The 20,782-nt window shown below is 41.6% G+C and overlaps 1 protein-coding gene and 1 long non-coding RNA gene across 2 annotated transcripts in view; both read right to left on the bottom strand.

The window, feature by feature from the left end:
* LOC131736991 (probable serine/threonine-protein kinase kinX) overlaps positions 1-20,782 on the bottom strand; it is an 80,171-nt gene that overhangs the window by 15,844 nt on the left and 43,545 nt on the right. The window contains exons 3-4 of the mRNA XM_059023568.1: positions 15,706-15,804; positions 1,460-1,519 (exon numbers count right to left, since the gene is read on the bottom strand). Of these exons, the coding sequence (XP_058879551.1) occupies positions 1,460-1,519; positions 15,706-15,804 (159 nt within the window). The remainder of the gene's footprint in view (positions 1-1,459; positions 1,520-15,705; positions 15,805-20,782) is intronic.
* On the bottom strand, positions 12,053-12,974 carry LOC131722820 (uncharacterized). The gene is made up of 3 exons (XR_009320053.1): positions 12,889-12,974; positions 12,371-12,745; positions 12,053-12,126 (listed from the first exon to the last, which is right to left on the bottom strand). It is a non-coding gene; the product is annotated as an uncharacterized LOC131722820 (long non-coding RNA).

The raw sequence follows: 20,782 nt of genomic DNA, 5'->3' as shown, positions 1-20,782 counted from the left end.
TTATTTTTAGGGCAAAGCCGTATGGGGTCTTGAGACTCTTGAACCGAGTTGGATTCCTCCAAAGCGGACGAATACCGTGCCTGTAGACATGGTGATACCTACAAACAGGAAGAATCAAGCGGACGAGTTTTTCAATGCAATATGACTCTTGGACATTAGCTTTGTTAAACCGCTTTTAAAACCGGGGTGATTTAAAAGAACAAACAAGTCCGCTTTTGCCATGCCGTATAATTAGAAAGAGGTTCCTTACCTATAGTAACGACACTGAAGGGGTACAGTGAATGGCATAGATCTCCGAATTGTACTGTTCTGCACAGATGGAACATATTTAAGGACGTTCTTGTACACCAACTGTCCAGCTTCCACCTTGAAGGTGGTGTAGAAAGAGAATAGGAAGTTAAATTGGAGTTAGAACATCGGAAAGCAGGTTTAAAATTACACACAAATAAAAGCACACACTACATACATAGGAATCTTAACATTACACATTGTGCCTGAAACTATATTGAAGTATATTAAAAAAGCGCCACCCCACACACCCTGATGCATCATCCATTGCTTGTAACAGTCAAGTGAAGCTAGAAATATGTAAAGTCAGAACTCTCTACAGCATGGGATACTCAGACGCCTGGCTTCCACATTCTTTGAGGCCGTATGTAAAGAGAAGATACCCACCAGAGACTCCATTGCTTCTGCAGCTGGTCCCCAGAGTCAACTGGCCTGCTTTACACTTGAATCCGTACAGGTCAGTCCTTACCCTCACGTACATTTTGTTTTCGCTGCACAACACCCGGACCGCTGCAGCAAGACTAATGGGTAGTGGCCGGGGCATAAGAACAGGCTTGGGATTCATGACCTTTTGGAGCTCAGGCGGCACGGGCGCGTTGACAGGGATCACCCGAGGGCTAAGCAGCTTGAAAGGAAAGGGAGTGACAGGCACTGGGATGCCGTAAGGCGGAATAAACTTTACAGGGTAAGGCCTTGGTTGTATTGGAGGTTGAACCGGAACATTTTCCTCACTGTGTATCTCCTCAACCTGCTGAATGGGGTCGTGCTCCTCGCCCTGCACCTGCTCAGTAGGGTCGTGCTCCTCGCCTTGCACCTGCTCAGTAGGGTCGTACTCCTCGCCCTGCTCAATAAGGTCGTACTCCTCGCCCTGTACCTGCTCAATGGGGTCGTGCTCCTCGCCCTGTACCTGCTCAATGGGATCGTGCTCCTCGCCCTGTACCTGCTCAATGGGATCGTGCTCCTCGCCCTGTACCTGCTCAATGGGATCGTGCTCCTCGCCCTGTACCTGCTCAATGGGATCGTGCTCCTCGCCCTGTACCTGCTCAATGGGATCGTGCTCCTCGCCCTGTACCTGCTCAATGGGATCGTGCTCCTCGCCCTGTACCTGCTCAATGGGATCGTGCTCCTCGCCCTGTACCTGCTCAATGGGATCGTGCTCCTCGCCCTGTACCTGCTCAATGGGGTCGTGCTCCTCGCCCTGCTCAATGGGGTCGTGCTCCTCGCCCTGCACCTGCTCAACGGGGTCATGCTCCTTGCCCTGGTCAGTAGGGTCATGTTCCTCACCCTGCAACTGCTCAATAGGGTCGTACTCCTCGCCCTGTACCTGCTCAACAGGGTCGTACTCCTCCCCTTGCACATGCTCAATGGGGTCATGCTCCTCGCCCTGTACCTGCTCAATGGGGTCATGCTCCTCGCCCTGTACCTGCTCAATTGGGTCGTACTCCTTGCCCTGTACCTGCTCAATTGGGTCGTACTCCTTGCCCTGTACTTGCTCAATAGGGTCGTACTCCTCGCCCTGTACTTGCTCAGTAGGATCCTTTCCCTTGCTGCGTAGCTCGCTATACGTCTCTGTTTCGCCGTGCTCCGCAGAGATCTGCGAAGCAAAAATACCTGCAACTAAAAAGCAGGAAAAAAGGAGGAAAAACTGCATCGCCGATGGAACGGAACGGAACGGAACGGAACGGCGCAATGACCGGGACGCTCCACGGCACCCAGCAAACAACTCCATTATACCCATAGCAAGAACCGAAGAGATACCTTAGTTCTTCCAGACCACACTTTTATAGCGCTGCCCATTAACAATAATCACCTGTGACCAATGCCAGCTAATTACCCCTGTAGTCAAATGTGACGATCACCTTTAACACCTTCAATGGACTCCAGTTAAATCAGATGATTCTTCTTGATAACCTCCCATTCAATCGATTGATTCTAGTCAGATCGGGTGTCAAATGTCAGTCTGTCTCTCGTGTGCTGGCAGTTGCTTTTGTTTTTTCTTTATTTTGATTTGCAAATCTAACCCGTAATCTTTGCAGAAACGCATTTATTTGAGTCGTATTGCGTTGCTAGAACTGCAGTACATAGTAGTAATGCTTGGGATACCACTGCACCTGTATGATTCAAACCACGAGCCAATTTTCTAGCCGCTGTGGTGGTAATCCTACACTATATGTTCATAACATGTAGTTCAAAAATAATAATTAAACGGGAGAGCTATTTCTTATTTAATGTGACGTCACTTCCATATGTTATATAATAAATATTCTATATGCTATAGAACCAATGTTACCCTCCCTCCCATTCAATCACTTCCAATTATTGGTCCCGACGTTTTTCTCCAAAATTTAAAAAATGTCCCGATTTCCAAGGGCGCCAGATTAGCACTCGTTACTTTAATTACAGAAACACTCGGCAATCATATTCAAAAATATGGTTCCAGAATAATATTTTGAATCTAGGTTCCTGTAGCCCTACTAAATAAAAAATATGCAAAACGATCTAAATTAAGGGTAAAAAAGCAATACATCTGGCTATAATATCTAGTTGAACCTGGGCACGAACTGGAAATTGAAGGCGGCGTGCTTGTGCCGCAGTCAGAGGTTGTTTTTCTTAGTTTAATGCTAAAGCACTATATTCAAATAAGCAGCATGCTTAAAAAAAAATAGGTCAGAATCGCAAAAGTAAATAAATAAAGTTATGAGCACTTCTACCTAGAACAGCCAAAAGTAGTCATTTTGACGGCTTGCTACAACACATGCTTTTATTGTTATTTTAACCTACAATACGCTATGTTTTTTTTTAAATGTATACAAGCCAGTTTGTTATCTGTACCTCCGAGTTTACAGCAGTATGTATTTGAATAGAATAGAATATTGCTCTTGACTTCTAGATATGTGTTATCCAAATATCTAGTGTAATCCTATCAATTCCTTGGGCATATATTGTCTGCTGTATTATAATATTACTGTTACAAGAATTGTTCGATAAATCCTTGATATTTTTGCGTTTTGATTTGAGAGCAACTACAAATATATTTGCCTTGGCATCAGAAATTTGGAACGACTTCATTGAAAACAAAAATGCCTGTTTCAAGCTAAACATAAAACATTACATGGACAAGCAGCTGTTTCCGACAAAAGCACGGTGTCGCTGGACAAACAAACCTGTCAAATATGGGATCAGGTTTTGGCTGGCAGCGGACCTGCCCCTACCTGTGCAAAGATAAAACTCGCCCCCCGCTGGTCAGAGACTGGGTGACAGTGTGTTAGGCTGATGTAACCGTGCTTAGGAAAAGAGATGAATGTTACCAATATACATATCTATTATTTCACTGTAATTAGCGAAACAGTTGAAGAAAAAAATAGAGCCTGGTTGCAACAGTAAACAAAGAAGAAGAGCGTTTCCACCTTCTGCGCAAAACTAGTACTCACTGAAAGCAATCACCAGTGTCCAGGTGCTGTATTTTACAATGTGCTGGACGTGGCAGCCATCAATTCCTTCGTTTTGTACAATGAATGCACCGGGGGAAATATCAGCAGGATAGATCTCTTATGATGCTAGCCACGGAGCTTTGGCAGAAACATTTGGCTCAGAAAACTGCAAAGCGGCAGGGAAACGCAGCTCAACCTGGATACAGTGCGTAGCCATCAAGTGACACACGCATCAGACAACAATGCCAGGTAACTAAATACAATACAAGTAAAACTTCTGATAGCTGTGCCCAGTGTGAAAGAGCAGTATGTGGTAAATGCACACAAGTTGATAAGCGTTACATCTGTGTGGATTGTGCTAATATGGGGGCTACTTTGAAGCATGTTTCCCTGAATGCGCATTCCCGTTACACTGTGGGAACGGAGTTATTTTCTTTTTTATGTTATTTTTTTATAAATAATTATTTCGATTTTACAATTGTGTATGTAGGCCTACATATAACGAGTTTGCAGCTGGTTACACAATATTTTCTTTTTAAATGTTTATTTTATTATAGTTTTTCATTTTTTGGAAGTATATGAAAAAAAGCCCTTTATGTTATTTTTGTAAATAATGACTTCGTTTTCACAATTTCGTATGTACATATAGCAGTTTACACCTGTTTACACAATATCTTCTTTTGAAATGTTCATTTTATTATAGTTTTTCATTTTTTACGTCATGCATTATATGCGCTAATTTCGAAAATAAAGCCTTTTATATGATTATATATATATATATATATATATATATATATATATATATATATATATATATATATATATATATATATATATCTAAATTAGCGCATATAATGCAATATATATATATGTGCTAGCTGTAGTTCATCAACATCTGTTTTGATATGTTCTTGGGAGAACTGGATGTGTAAGCATACCAGTTACATGTAGACAATTATTAAGGATTACAGGTTTATTATAATTTAGATGAATGCTTTGTGCCAAGGTACAGTCATTACAATGTTTGTTATTATGCCTCATTTTTTGCTGCACTGCATTGTGGTAGCATCGTATTATTAATTTCCTTCTAATATCCTGTCCTCCTTCCTTTAAATAACACCGTGTAACAATTTTTTTTTCTTGGTTCCTGGGTAGTAAGTGTTATTTCCTAATTGCTTATGCCTCAAAAGTATAGAAAATGGCTATTATTCCCCACAAACTTTGCTTTTGTGACCAGGACAGTGATATTTTGAAATTTACCTATTTTCCAGAAAATTCCAGATAGATTCAGTGCTGAGTAAACTTTGAGTAACTTCTAGAACTTTCTAGAACTTTCCAGTAATATAAATAGTAGTATAAATACAGGGGCCTTAAGCCCACCAGTTCAGTTTAGTTCCAGCTGCCTAAGTGGATACATATCTGCATTTTTCTGAGATGGCATCAAGAGGCTGCAAGCATCCGGCAGACGCATTTTGCTATGTCTGTGGCCAATTTATCAAGACAAGAGCGAAAAAGTACTCCGTGGAAGCATCTGCTAAGATGTGTGAGGCCTACAAGGCATATTTCGGCATGCCTGTCGGGGATCAAGACAAACCCTGGGCACCTCATTTCACCTGCGAGCACTGCAAAAAAACTCTGGAAGGTAAGATGGACAATTGTTGCTCGGAATTTTATGTTACAAAATTTGTTAAAATTTTTAAAATTGTAAAAGTTTTTAATTTTAAAATGTTTTACAATTTTCAATGTTATTGAAAAAATATATCATATATGAAAAATGTTGCGAGAATCTCTTACACATTAGTCATGGGTGAAATAAATGTATTTTTGTAGGATGGTACAGAGGAGAAAAGAGAGCCATGAAGTTCGCTATCCCAACTGCTACTTCTGCATGGTGGACCCTTCCAAGCGGACCGAGTTCTCTGTGGGGAGGAACAACGTCAAGTGGGAGCCACTGGTGGACCCCTGGAAGGTGCTGATGCCACCACTGCACATCAAATTGGGCCTTATGAAACAATTTGTCAGAGCTCTAGATAAGGAGTCGGCAGCCTTCAAGTACCTTCAAGACTTCTTCCCTAAGCTGTCTTAGGGAAGATAAAGAAGATCCTGGAGTGCAATGAATTCCCCAAGAAGCTCACTAGTAAGGAGAAAGCGGCTTGGAACAGCTTTGTCGCAGTGGTTCGGGGCTTCCTGGGCAATCACAAGGCCGAAAACTATGTGGAGCTGGTTGAGACTCTGGTGAAGAACTACGGCACAGTGGGCTGTAGGATGTCCCTCAAAGTCCATATCCTTGATGCTCATCTTGATAAATTCAAGGAGAACATGGGAGCGTACTCGGAGGAGCAAGGCGAGCGCTTCCACCAGGATATACTGGACTTTGAACGCCGCTAGCAAGGACAGTATAACGAGAACATGATGGGAGACTACATTTGGGGGCTGATTCGTGAAAGTGATTTACAGTATAATCGTAAATCTTGAAAAACTACTCACTTCTTAATCTTTTGTAGTCATTTTTGTATTACTTTAGTATAAATACATGTTAATTTGGATTCATATGTTGTTTTTTTCTGACTTTATGTGAACGAAAAGACACAAATTCGCCCGTTTTCTCATTGGAAATAGGTAAATTTCAAAATATCACTGTCCTGGTCACAAAATCAAAGTTTGTGGGGAATAATAGCCATTTTCTATACTTTTGAGGAATAAGCAATTAGGAAATAACACTTACTACCCAGGAACAAAAATTGTGTTACATAGTGTAATTCTTTATAACATATCCTTAAACTACCATTAAAAGCCTTAGAAAAGGGAGATTTAGAAAAACTATATAGAAAAAAATGAACGCTGTTATTGTAGGTCAGCAGCAAATGGAATGTGTTCTCATAAAAGTTTGATGGCACAGACCGTGCTGCTCTTGTTTTGACTGAAAGCCCCCAACTCAACCCTGCTGTGAAACACAAAAAGACAAAACTATAATAGCAATTTTGAAAAGGATTTATTTTGTTGTAAATTTAGTTTACATTTTATTTGGAGTTTCTCTTGAAAAATAAAAAACTGTAAGTAAACTATATTTGTGTGAATTTTTATATATATATATATATATATATATACGTGTGTGTGTGTGTGTGTGTGTGTGTGTGTATGATCCACGGATAAGAACATAAGAACATAAGAACATAAGAAAGTTTACAAACGAGAGGAGGCCATTCGGCCCATCTTGCTCGTTTGGTTGTTAGTAGCTTATTGATCCCAGAATCTCATCAAGCAACTTCTTCCAGGGTGTCAGCTTCAACAACATTACTGGAGAGTTGGTTCCAGACCCTCACAATTCTCTGTGTAAAAAAGTGCCTCCTGTTTTCTGTTCTGTATGCCTCTTTATCTAATCTCCATCTGTGACCCCTGGTCCGTGTTTCTTTTTTCAGGTCGAAAAAGTCCCCTGCGTCGACACTGTCAATACCTTTTAGGATTTTGATTGCTTGAATCAGATCACTGCGTAGTCTTCTTTGTTCAAGACTGAATAGATTCAATTCTTTTAGCCTGTCTGCATACGACATGCCTTTTTTTTTTTTTTTTTTTTTTTTTTTAAATTTAGTCGTTGCCAATTAGTTTTTATTATTTTCTCAACAATTTGAAATGCCCAATTATTTTTAGGCTCAGCTCACCGCTACCACCCCTGCGCTGACTCGGGAGGGGCGAAGATGAACACACGGTGTCCTCCGAAGCGTGTGCCGTCAGCCGCCCGCTTCTTTACACTCTGCAGACTCACCGTGCAGCCGCCTCAGAGCTACAGCGTCGGAGGACAACGCAGCTCTGGGCAGCTTACAAGCAAGCCCGCAGGCGCCCGGCCAGACTACAGGGGTCGCTGGTGCGCGGTGAGTCGAGGACACCCTGGCCGACCTAACCCTCCTTCCCCCCGGACTACGCTCGGCCAATTGATCACCATCCCCTGGGAGCTCCCGTCCACGGTCGGCTGTGCAATAGCCTGGACTCGAACCGGAGCGACGTCCAGGCTATAGAGCAGCAATACCCTTTTTGTATCGAGGTGACCAGAACTGAACACAATATTCTAGGTGAGGTCTTACTAATGCATTGTAAAGTTTTAACATTACTTCCCTTGATTTAAATTCATCACTTCTCACAATATATCCGAGCATCTTGTTGGCCTTTTTTATAGCTTCCCCACATTGTCTAGATGAAGACATTTCTGAGTCAACATAAACTCCTAGGTCTTTTTCATTTTCATGAGGTGTCATTGCGTGTGACTAAGAATGCATGAATAAAATACAGTAACTAGTCATTTTAAGTTTTTACATTTTAACAGTATACATACCAACAGAAGTGTTTTATTTTTCACAACCGCTTTTTTTAAACAACTCACTGCTGCAAGCCGTTCTTCTGAACCTTGAAAAAGTCCATAATAGTCTTTTGTTTCAGCGACGCAAAATATGTTTGCTGGGCTTCACTAAGTAAATGCCTTAGGAGAACTAATTGTCACAGATGGTTCTGGCACATCCCTTTTGTGCTAGAAGTCATTAGATCCTTTTGCAAGGAAGGCCTCGGTTGCAAGGGTGTGCGGTTCTTTGATGGACCCAGATTCAGTTAAAATGTGTTTGCCCACTGATGATGGGAATGAGAATGTAGAGATGGGAGAATGTAGAGATACTTTTAAAGACTGTCACCCACACCTGTGAGAAGAAAGTTCTTGGGTCTTGGGTCTTGGGTCAGCAGAAACTGACCCAAGACTTTCACAGCTACTGGAAGCTGGTTGATCTTTGGGATACAAATTGAACATTTGTGAAACTGCAACAAATATTGTAATGACTGGTACTTTGCACCATCCATGTTTCCCTCGATCTTCACAAGCCTCCCTGTCCCCGCTGCTGCAAAGCATCCCCAAAACCTAATGCTGCCACCACCATGCTTTACTGTAGGGATGGTGTTAGCAGGGTGATGTGCCATGTTTGGTTTACGCCACACATATCGCTTAGCATTGAGACCAAAAAATTCCACTTTGGTCTCATCAGACCACAAAACCTTCTCCCACATGCGTGCAGTGTCCCCTAAGTGTTTCTTTGCAAAAGCTATGCGGCATATCATATGGCTTTTTTTCAGCAGTGGCTTCCTTCTTGTCACCCTCCCATATAGGCCATGTTTGTGGAGTACTCTTGAAATTGTTGAACAGTCAACATGTTCCCCAACCTCTGTAGTTCTTTTAAAGTAATCTTGGGCCTCACAGTGACCTCCCTCAGCAGTTTCCTTAAGCCACGGCTACTGATTTTGGAGGGACGGCCTGATCGAGGCAGTGTCTTGGTGCTGCCAAACTGTTTCCACTTTACAATAATGGACCTGACAGTGCCCCAAGGGATATTCAAAGACATTGAACATTTCTTATAGCCTTCCCCCAATCTGTACCTTTCAATAACTTTATCCCAGAGTTCTTTTGGCAGCTCCTTGTTCGGCATGTTTTGCCATTTGCTTCAAATTCACTTCATACAACAGAAACAGCTTGATTCTTCATCCAGGAGTATTCGAATCAGTTGAACTGCTGTGATTGGACACAGGTGGGCTCTATTTAACTCATTATGTGCCTTGTTAAGGCAATGTGTTGGACCTGAGCTAATTTGGGTTTGCTATGACAAAGGGTGTGAAGACTTATGCAATCAAGACTTTTTGTTTTTTTTATTTTTAATTACTTTTTGAATATTTCTGTAATTGTTCTTTCACGTTGAATGTGTAAATGATGTTGTGTAGATCAGTGAAACAAACTCCTACTTTAATGCATTTTGAATTGTATTTTTTAGGCAGCTGAATGTGAAAAATGTTCAAGGGTGTGAAGGCTTTTTCAAGCTACTGTATATCAATGAAGTAAAATAGAATTGCAGTTTATAAGAGATTGCTATATTGACATATCTGAATTAGAACTACATGTTATAAAAATCATTTAAAGTATGAACTGTAATTCTAACAGTAAACTTGCTGAAGGAATACAACTAATGTTGTAACCTCGTTCACACCTGCTTGTAGTAAAAGCAGTGTTGAAGATGACTCATTGGTTTTGGCCGATGAAGCGGGGATTTTTGATGGTCAGCGATTTAAAAGCCAAGATCATCCCTATAATGAGCGATCTCGTTAATATTAACAAACGGAAATACTTTTCGGATAACAGAAGATAGGAGTTTATCTTACAATAATCATTTTCTATCTATAACAGAAATGAAATAGAACCTGGCAGGAAGAGATGGGAATGGAAAGCGTAGGACGTGTTAATACGTTAAGTTAGATATTGGTTTGAAATAATGAGTCTTGAAAAATGCTTCCGATAGTGTTTCATATTAATCAACCCTAAAACTGGCAAAAAGCAAAGGTTGTCTTAAAACCTGCTTTGACTGGATTTTGTACGAACAGTGAAGGTGGTCAGACATAGTTCAGTCACTGTAGCATTCTGGTATATTAATGCTAGCCTGTATTTAGATATAAATAACTGGACCTTCCATTAAAATCTTGAAAGATGTATCAATAGAGTAAAATAATATTACAATTTCTAGGAGCAACTGTTATACTTAAGTAACTTAATTAGAAATACATCTTATAATGCCATTTAAAGATAAACTATTGAAAGAACACAGTAAAAGTTTATTTTAACAGAAGCATAATGCTGACAATATTGCAACCATATTGTTGACACATTTGCGATAATGTTCATTTCATTTAATCGATTTAAGAATTAGTTCAGTTTCTCCAACTAAACAAAAAGTCTTTTAGACATTAAAATATCAATTAAACCAAAGAATATACATGTTTAGTTTATATAAAGATTTTACTGCAGTAATAAACAGAGGTACTTATTTACAGGGAAAACGGAAGAATTTAAAAGTGAAAGAATTAAATGTTTGTCTCAGACACACAGTAGAATTCTGGAAGGGCATTAGACCTTCAAAAGATAAAGCTTAGTCTTTGGCACCTCAAAGCAGAATTCGGTGTTGGCTCTTAAAAGCGGGATTTGCCAACCTTTTGAAGACTGTTCTTATTTTTCAATATATCTTACACTACCATATACTGGAAGGTAAGCATATATGTGAATTTAGTATCTCTTTTATATTGATGCATTGCTATAAGGTATAGAAATTATGTTTTAGTCCAAAGAGAGTGATATATATTGAATGTTCTAGAATTTAGCAGTGGATGTTTTTAGCTTTATGTATGCATAGCCCAAGCATATAATTAACCATATCTGTATTACTATATTGAAGTATTAATGCTGTTGAACCTGTAAAGGCACCAGATCAGCTGGAATGCTTCTTACTTGAGATTTACAGTGGTCTGCGCAACCATCCAATTTTTAACATAAGCATTGAATAAACCAAAGAGAGCACTACCACTGCTGTGATTTGTTAAAATTTCAAATTAGAGGAGTGTGTGAGTTTCTTGAATATTAAAGTTGTCTGGACATATAGCCCACCCAGAGCCGTGGATAATTGAAGTCGTGGTAGAACGGGGCGCAGAGAAAAGAGGTCCTGCTGTACAAGTATTCTGGTTATTTATTAACCTTTTAGAAATAATTACTGCTCAACACCCTACTGCTGATCTATCAAATGTGTAGTTAACATATACTTTAATTAATATGGATTGATTGTTTTGTATCATGACATTACCCATTGCTATGGATGGCAGAAAGAGTCATGTTGCAGAGCACTTGGATCCATTCCTGGTTTTACTGGGAGTGTAATAAGACACCTGATCATGTTACCTGTACACACTGTGGCTAATCAAGCTAGTAGTTTTATTTCCATCCCTGAGCTTTTAGAGGCACATCAAATATATATTCAACTTTTGTTCAGTGTCCAAAGTTTTAGGTTGTGGTTACTTGGCACTATGTGGTGGTTCAAGTCCAGCAAATGTTAGTGCATGGTGAGCTTTTCCCCTGCTCTCAGGCTGTGTAATCCCACCAGACCAAGGTGGGTATGGAGGCTGTCACACTTCCTTTCTAATGAAACTGAAGGCAAAAGTTGGTCCTAGATTTGTGGTTTCCTCAGTACATACCAGCATTCTATCAGTTTATAGTCATTTAGCAGACACTTCTCCAGAACAACTTGGAGATGAACTACGCAATAGCAGAGTCACTTACAACAGGAGCTCTGTTTCAAGTCTCATTCTTAAACCAAACAAAAGCCACCATTCTAAAAAGATAGAGGGGAGGCCATTCAGCCCATCTAAAATCTGAGGCGGTTCAGAGGAGCCAACTGATCTCAACTTATTTAATCCAGCCCATTTGTTTACTGGGTACATTTAAAACCAATACAGATGAGGGACAAAATAACTGAAAGTACAAAAAGGTATAAAAATGTCAACACCTTTATTTAGCAGTCATGATAATCCAATAACTAGACAGAACTGCATCTTCAGTTACCACCTGGAGAAAGAAACACAGATGATCAATATTAGAATTGCAAGCAGAACAAGGGCAATGTGGATTTTAAAAGTTGCACAATAAAAAGAAATACACACACACCACAACTACAGAGTGCTTAATCCCCAAAAACGTGCCACATCCTCAAGACAATTGAAATATTACTTTGCTTCTTCCCATACTACTCATGGTAGACACTCCGTACGCCAGTTAAGCCACAAAATGTGCAATAATTAAAAAAGCATACCGGCTTCCTCTGCAGACAGAGCCCTCCACTCATCCGCCTCTTTGAAGTGACCAGGCTCCCCAGCCCCCTCATAGTTCTCAGTGTCACTGTGCTCTGGCACCTTGGAGGCATCAAAGGCATCTTCCAAATGCTGGTTAGGATCATCAGAATTGTCATTGCCTTCTGCCTCAACATCCAAAAGCCTGTTATAGTCATTCTCGTCAAAGGCATCGTCCTCTGGAGACAGTGCCTCCCGATCCTCTTTGGACACGCCTTCGTAAGACAGCAAGTCCTCCTCCAGTTCAAGAATGGCCGCGCCAGTCTTCCTCTCCCCGTCGTCACCTCCCTGCTTTTCAAGGACCAGCAGGGCATCGCTGCTTATGGTGCTTTTAGTAACTGAGGGGATACATTTAAAAATAAATACATTTTAGCGTACAAGCCAAGGTCTTACCACTGCTACAAGAGTCACTCAAGCAGAAGTTACTGGATCTGCAATTTTTTACACCCTTCCCCTTGCTTTCTGGGGGTCGTATACATACCGATGGGCAAAGTCACATCTTCATTTATGCACACAGAGTCACAGCAGGAACAGACACTGTGGTTACCTTCAAGTTCCACCCACCTGAACAGAGACATCAGTAGTTATTCACATGGAACTGCCTCAAGTTACATGCTCCTAGAAAGAGCATGGTGCCTCATTGGAATGCCACCCTCCCAGAACTATGGAAACCAAATTTTTAGTTCTAGAAAATTAACACATCATTCATTGTTGCCTTCATCTTGCACTACCCAAGACATGCAATGGAGCGATACCTTTAACCCTTAAATGGAACCTACCTGTTCACGTTCTTATCATAGTGGCAAGATTTGGTACTCTGCGTTACCATGCTGTTGCTCGTTACCACCATTGTGCAGTGCATGTAGTACTTGTTTACCTTGGGAATAGAATGGAGGATTATTTCCTTAGCAATATCAGACAGACTATACACCAGATTACTGGAGAGCAACTTGGTCAACTTCTGCAGCTAACCATTTGTGTTCATGCATGCAAGCAGTGCGCGTCAGACATCTTAACTACATTGAATGAGCGTCAGGCCACACCACCTAAACACGGCACGATCATAGCCATTAACTTTGGGCTGCCAGTCACTTCATGCAAAAGTCACACTTCCAACACATGCTGGCAATATCGTTTTACGAAGAGTGAACACGGCACTGGTGTCAGAGTAGCAGAAGAAACTCCAATTGCATTGGAAGAGATCTGGGTGCCAAAGCCCAGTATAGGGATGAGCAGGTACAAAGGGAAACCTACCAGAGGGGACAGCGTGTTGAACTGGAAAGCATCAACAATTAAATTGATTGTATTGTTGGTTCTGGGAGGCACAAAATGGGAGCTACAGGTTTCATACTTGCTGTCCACCATGCACCTGGAAAGGGAGGAAGTGCAATGAAAAGAGCATGTGGGTTTCAAGCACAGAACAGGATTGCAAAAAGTAATTTGTAAGCCCTGGCATATTTAAGATGCGATGTCATTGCTGTGGTGTGTTGAGGTAATGCAACTCCAGTGTCAATAAAGTCACTCCCAAGTCATTACCTTGCAACATGCGACACCAAAGCCATATACTACAACTTCCATAAAGTTGAACATTTGCCTCCATCTAAAATTGTACTTCATGCAAAGTGAACTGTGAGCGCAGGGTTGGAGCATCCCTGTGAAGCATCATCAGTCATGCAGTGGTTTTAGAACAGCTGCCCTCCATAGAAAGCCAGGAGAGCAGTGTTTCAGGTTTTCGTATAATAACCAATAGTCTTACCCATAATTCTCAATCACTGTGTATCTGGGCGTTGAATTTGAAGCTGGAGACGCTGTTGCATAACAGCGGTGGATGAAAAGCTTTGTCCCAGGAATAGTAAGATTTGTAGTAGCTTGAAAGTGTATGGGTTGTCCAAGGTAGAATGTATTCATCATGCGCTCAGGAACCCAGTCACCTAAGGAGTAAAAAAAAAAACCCCACACAAGGTGGGAGGGTGGAACAGACAGTTGAAGCATGCAGTTGGGGGGGGGATTAGCATTAAAACGGGACACTATTTTGACATGTGGACTCCCAGGAGAACCACAGTACAGTGTAGCACCCCCGCTTCAACAGTACTTGTCCTCATCTGTATACACCCTATTTAAAATCATAGATAATAGGGAACCCTTAATGATATACAGATCCCAAGACATGCTGTAGGTACTACACTACGCTTTATATAGTTATATAACCGTTGAAGAGTTCTGCTTACCATTAATTATTTTTAGGGCAAAGCCGTATGGGGTCTTGAGACTCTTGAACCGAGTTGGATTCCTCCAAAGCGGACGAATACCGTGCCTGTAGACATGGTGATACCTACAAACAGGAAGAATCAAGCGGACGAGTTTTTCAATGCAATATGACTCTTGGACATTAGCTTTGTTAAACCGCTTTTAAAACCGGGGTGATTTAAAAGAATAAACAAGTCCGCTTTTGCCATGCCGTATAATTAGAAAGAGGTTCCTTACCTATAGTAACGACACTGAAGGGGTACAGTGAATGGCATAGATCTCCGAATTGTACTGTTTTGCACAGATGGAACATATTTAAGGACGTTCTTGTACACCAACTGTCCAGCTTCCACCTTGAAGGTGGTGTAGAAAGAGAATATGAAGTTAAAACATCGGAAAGCAGGTTTAAAATGACACACAAATAAAAGCACACACTACATACATAGGAATCTTAACGTTACACATTGTGCCCGAAACTACATTGACGTATATTAAAAAAAGCGCCACCCCACACACCCTGATGCATCATCCATTGCTTGTAACAGTCAAGTGAAGCTAGAAATATGTAAAGTCAGAACTCTCTACAGCATGGGATACTCACAGACGCCTGGCTTCCACATTCTTTGAGGCCGTATGTAAAGAGAAGATACCCACCAGAGACTCCATTGCTTCTGCAGCTGGTCCCCAGAGTCAACTGGCCTGCTTCACACTTGAATCCGTACAGGTCAGTCCTTACCCTCACGTACATTTTGTTTTCGCTGCACAACACGCGGACCGCTGCAGCAAGACTAATGGGTAGCGGCCGGGGCATAGGAACAGGCTTGGGATTCATGACCTTTTGGAGCTCAGGCGGCACGGGCGCGTTGACAGGGATCACCCGAGGGCTAAGCAGCTTGAAAGGAAAGGGAGTGACAGGCACTGGGATGCCGTAAGGCGGAATAAACTTCACAGGGTAAGGCCTTGGTTGTATTGGAGGTTGAACCGGAACATTTTCCTCACTGTGTATCTCCGCCTCAACCTGCTGAATGGTATCGTGCTCCTCGCCCTGCACCTGCTCAATGGGGTCGTGCTCCTCGCCCTGCACCTGCTCAATGGGGTCGTGCTCCTCGCCCTGCACCTGCTCAATAGGGTCGTGCTCCTCGCCCTGCACCTGCTCAATGGGGTCGTGCTCCTCGCCCTGCACCTGCTCAATGGGGTCGTGCTCCTCGCCCTGCACCTGCTCAATGGGGTCGTGCTCCTCGCCCTGCACCTGCACAATGGGGTCGTGCTCCTCGCCCTGCACAATGGGGTCGTGCTCCTCGCCCTGCACAATGGGGTCGTGCTCCTCGCCCTGCACAATGGGGTCGTGCTCCTCGCCCTGCACAATGGGGTCGTGCTCCTCGCCCTGCACAATGGGGTCGTGCTCCTCGCCCTGCACAATGGGGTCGTGCTCCTCGCCCTGCACAATGGGGTCGTGCTCCTCGCCCTGCACAATGGGGTCGTGCTCCTCACCCTGCTCAATAGGGTCATGCTCCTCACCCTGCACCTGCCCAATAGGGTCATACTCCTCACCCTGTACCTGCTCAATAGGGTCGTTCTCCTCGCCTTGCACCTGCTCAATAGGGTCGTACTCCTCCCCTTGCACCTGCTCAATGGGGTCGTGCTCCTCGCCCTGTACCTGCTCAACGGGGTCGTACTCCTCGCCCTGTACCTGCTCAATGGGGTCGTACTCCTCGCCCTGTACTTGCTCAGTAGGATCCTTTCCCTTGCTGCGTAGCTCGCTATACGTCTCTGTTTCGCCGTGCTCCGCAGAGATCTGCGAAGCAAAAATACCTGCAACTAAAAAACAGGAAAAAAGGAGGAAAAACTGCATCGCCGATGGAACGGAACGGCGCAATGACCGGGACGCGCCACGGCACCCAGCAAACAACTCCATTATACCCATAACAAGAACCGAAGAGATACCTTAGTTCTTCCAGACCACACTTTTATAGCGCTGCCCATTAACAATAATCACCTGTGACCAATGCCAGCTAATTACCCCTGTAGTCAAATGTGACGATCACCTTTAACACCTTCAATGGACTCCAGTTAAATCAGATGATTCTTCTTGATAACCTCCCATTCAATCGACTGATTCTAGTCAGATCGGGTGTCAAATGTCAGTCTGTCTCTCGTGTGCTGGCAGTTGCTTTTGTTTTTTCTTTATTTTGATTTGCAAATCTAACCCGTAATCTTTGCAGAAACGCATTTATTTGAGTCGTATTGCGTTGCTAGAACTGCAGGACCTAGTAGTAATGCTTGGGATACCACTGCACCTGTATGATTCAAACCACGAGCCAATTTTCTAGCCGCTTTGGTGGTAATCCTACACTATATGTTTAGAACATGTAGTTCAAAAATAATAATTAAACGGGAGAGCTATTTCTTATTTAATGTGACGCCACTTCCATATGTTATATAATAAATATTCTATATGCTATAGAACCAATGTTACCCTCCCTCCCATTCAAACACTTCCAATTATTGGTCCCGACATTTTTCTCCAAAATTTAAAAAATGTCCCGATTTCCAAGGGCGCCAGATTAGCACTCGTTACTTTAATTACAGAAACACTCGGCAATCATATTCAAAAATATGGTTCCAGAATAATATTTTGAAACTAGGTTCCTGTATGCCTACTAAATAAAAAATATGCAAAATGATCTAAATTAAGGGTAAAAAAGCAATACATCTAGCTATAACATCTAGTTGAACCTGGGCACGAACTGGAAATTGAAGGCGGCGTGCTTGTGCCGCAGTCAGAGGTTGTTTTTCTTAGTTTAATGCTAAAGCACTATATTCAAATAAGCAGCATGCTTAAAAAAAATAGGTCAGAATCGCAAAAATAAATAAATAAAGTTATGAGCACTTCTACCTAGAACAGCCAAAAGTAGTCATTTTGATGGCTTGCTACAACACATGCTTTTATTGTTAGTTTAACCTACAATACGCTATGTTTTTTTTAAACGTATACAAGCCTGTTTGTTATCTGTACCTCCGAGTTTACAGCAGTATGTATTTGAATAGAATAGAATATTGCTCTTGACTTCTAGATGTGTGTTATCCAAATATCTAGTGTAATCCTATCAATTCCTTGGAGAACTGCCGTCTGGCTGTCTAAGTGAGCATATATAGTCTGCTGTATTATAATATTACTATTATAAGAATTGTTCGATAAGTCCTTGATATTTTTGCGTTTTGATTTGAGAGCAACTACAAATATATTTGCCTTGGCATCAGAAATTTGGAACGACTTCATTGAAAACAAAAATGCCTGTTTCAAGCTAAACATAAAACATTACATGGACAAGCAGCTGTTTCCGACAAAAGCACGGTGTCGCTGGACAAACAAACCTGTCAAATATGGGATCAGGTTTTGGCTGGCAGCGGACCTGCCCCTACCTGTGCAAAGATAAAACTCGCCCCCCGCTGGTCAGAGACTGGGTGACAGTGTGTTAGGCTGATGTAACCGTGCTTAGGAAAAGAGATGAATGTTACCTATATACATATCTATTATTTCACTGTAATTAGCGAAACAGTTGAAGAAAAAAATACAGCCTGGTTGCAACAGTAAACAAAGAAGAAGAGCGTTTCCACCTTCTGCGCAAAACTAGTACTCACTGAAAGCAATCACCAGTGTCCAGGTGCTGTATTTTACAATGTGCTGGACGTGGCAGCCATCAATTCCTTCGTTTTGTACAATGAATGCACCGGGGGAAATATCAGCAGGATAGATCTCTTATGATGCTAGCCACGGAGCTTTGGCAGAAACATTTGCCAGGTAACTAAATGCAATACAAATAAAACTTCTGATAGCTGTGCCCAGTGTGAAAGAGCAGTATGTGGTAAATGCACACAAGTTGATAAGCGTTACATCTGTGTGGATTGTGCTAATATGGGGGCTACTTTGAAGCATGTTTCCCTGAATGCGCATTCCCGTTACACTGTGGGAACGGAGTTATTTTCTTTTTTATGTTGTTTTTTATAAATAATTATTTCGATTTTACAATTGTGTATGTAGGCCTACATATAACCAGTTCGCAGCTGGTTACACAATATTTTCTTTTGAAATGTTTATTTAATTATAGTTTTTCATTTTGTGGAAGTCGTGCTATGCAGTAGGGCAATGGTCGGCAACTGTAAAATGCAGCTGTATTTCATTTTTCAAATACATATTTTTCTTTTATCACTTACAATTCATATATATATATATATATATATATATATATATATATATATATATATATATATATATATATATATATATATATATATATATAATGTTCTAATCTGTATATTTAGTTATCCAGACCACATAATTTACCTTACTGTGCTAAGTACTTTGTGCTGTAAGTACAGATTTCTAAGGGATGACAGCCAAACTGGATATGTGAGTGTAAATTTGGTAGTTATATTCATATAAGAATTAGCCAAATTGTAACAGGGGGAGACATGTGCTGACTCTTCTGACGTGTTCATAGTGCTGCAGGGAGAGGGCAGCAGCTCGTCAATATCTGCCTGTCAGTCATGGCGGTGACACGGAGAGGGGGGAGAGGGGGTGTGCGGACTTTCCTTCTCTCTGAGTGGCTGGGAGGCGGGTCTTGGGGGAATTGCTGACCCTATAAGTTTCATTCTGCTGTTCCCTCATGTCTGCCCACGGAGACGTAAACGGCGTGCGGAAGCGCTGGAGGAAAATCAGCCGGGACGAAAATCCCGGCGAGACAAATAAATAAATAATAAAAGAAAGAAAGAAAGATTTAGCGGTAGCGGGGGAAAAACTCTTGGGCAGCCCCAATAAAGTGGATAGCAGGCTGAGGGAGCCGCTAGGGTAGGACGGAGACCCGGGCCGTATGAGTAGCGACGGTTGGAGTGAAGCTGCCGAGTGCAGCACTTTTTATTTTGTAGTTTTGTTTACTGTGTTTTTTTTCTCTGTTTCTTTTAGCCTTTTGATTAGTATTTTTGTTCTAACCTCTGTACCCTGTACCGCTCCGGTATAGTTGTGGCTCTGTCGCTACCATAGCTGGTACGGCAGGCCACAGACAACAGCGCCCTCTGCCGGCTGAACCCAAAATAAGTTTCTAATAAAACTGGGCACCTGTGCGGTGTTTTCAGCCTCATTTCTCTGTCTCCTGTGTCAGTGAATTACCCACCACCCTTCCACACAAATAAACATTAATTTGTCAAAATTATGTAGCGTTAAATATATTTTTACTAGTTGATATGTATTTTTTATAGGCATATAATGGACATAGGTTTAACTTTCATTCATTGTTTCAGGCTACTGTACTTGAAATACTGAGAAATAAATTCAAAAAAGAGAGAAAGTCACTTAGTTCAGTGGAGACTTTAGAAGACATGAAAAAAAGTTTGGTGCTGTGGGTCGAGGAAGGAAGCGTGCTTTAATTGCACCAGAGCAACAGCAACCGCTCATGAAAAAGAGAAGAGAATCTGTAAGCCTAACTCTTGGATCTGCATTGACAGAAATAGATTGAAACAGTACATTTCAAATTATTTATTTTTAATGTACATATAATTATACTTTATATATGTGCATACATGTGATTGTGTAGTTTATTAGCTAATTGGCTTTCATGGACAGTACTTGATCTTTAGCATTTTCTCAGAGTAAAGAAAAGCACAGAGAATACATGCAGTAAATGTCTGATCAGAAGATTGAATTACTCAACGTTATGGTAAATATTGCAGATGCAAAGTGAGGAGTTCCCAGGAGAAGACGAGCATAGTATTGCAAAACACTTGGACTCCATAAGAAAAGAAATAACGAAATTGAGGCTGAACATTGAAGCCATATGTGACAGCATGAATAGAATTGTACACACTCGGGAAAGAATGATGGAGAAGAAGTCAACTGAAGAAGTCCTTGGTCTGTTTCCATTCCTAAAGCATCCTAAACTGGTAGGTACTAGTTTTTATTCTACTATGGTGATTGATCAGAAATTAATATTTTTAGTTATAAGCATGTATAATCACTTTAATTAGACCTCCTAGGTGACCTTTCTGCATCAGCAATCCACCTGCTCCAGCTTTGACAAAACTCCAGTGCTCCTGGTTTTTCCCATGCAACTTCTTTCTGCTCGCATTCAATT

Source organism: Acipenser ruthenus, chromosome 1 (genome assembly GCF_902713425.1).
Source record: "Acipenser ruthenus chromosome 1, fAciRut3.2 maternal haplotype, whole genome shotgun sequence".
NCBI classification, from domain to species: Eukaryota; Metazoa; Chordata; class Actinopteri; order Acipenseriformes; family Acipenseridae; genus Acipenser; species Acipenser ruthenus.
This window is presented reverse-complemented; position numbering and strand designations above follow the sequence as displayed.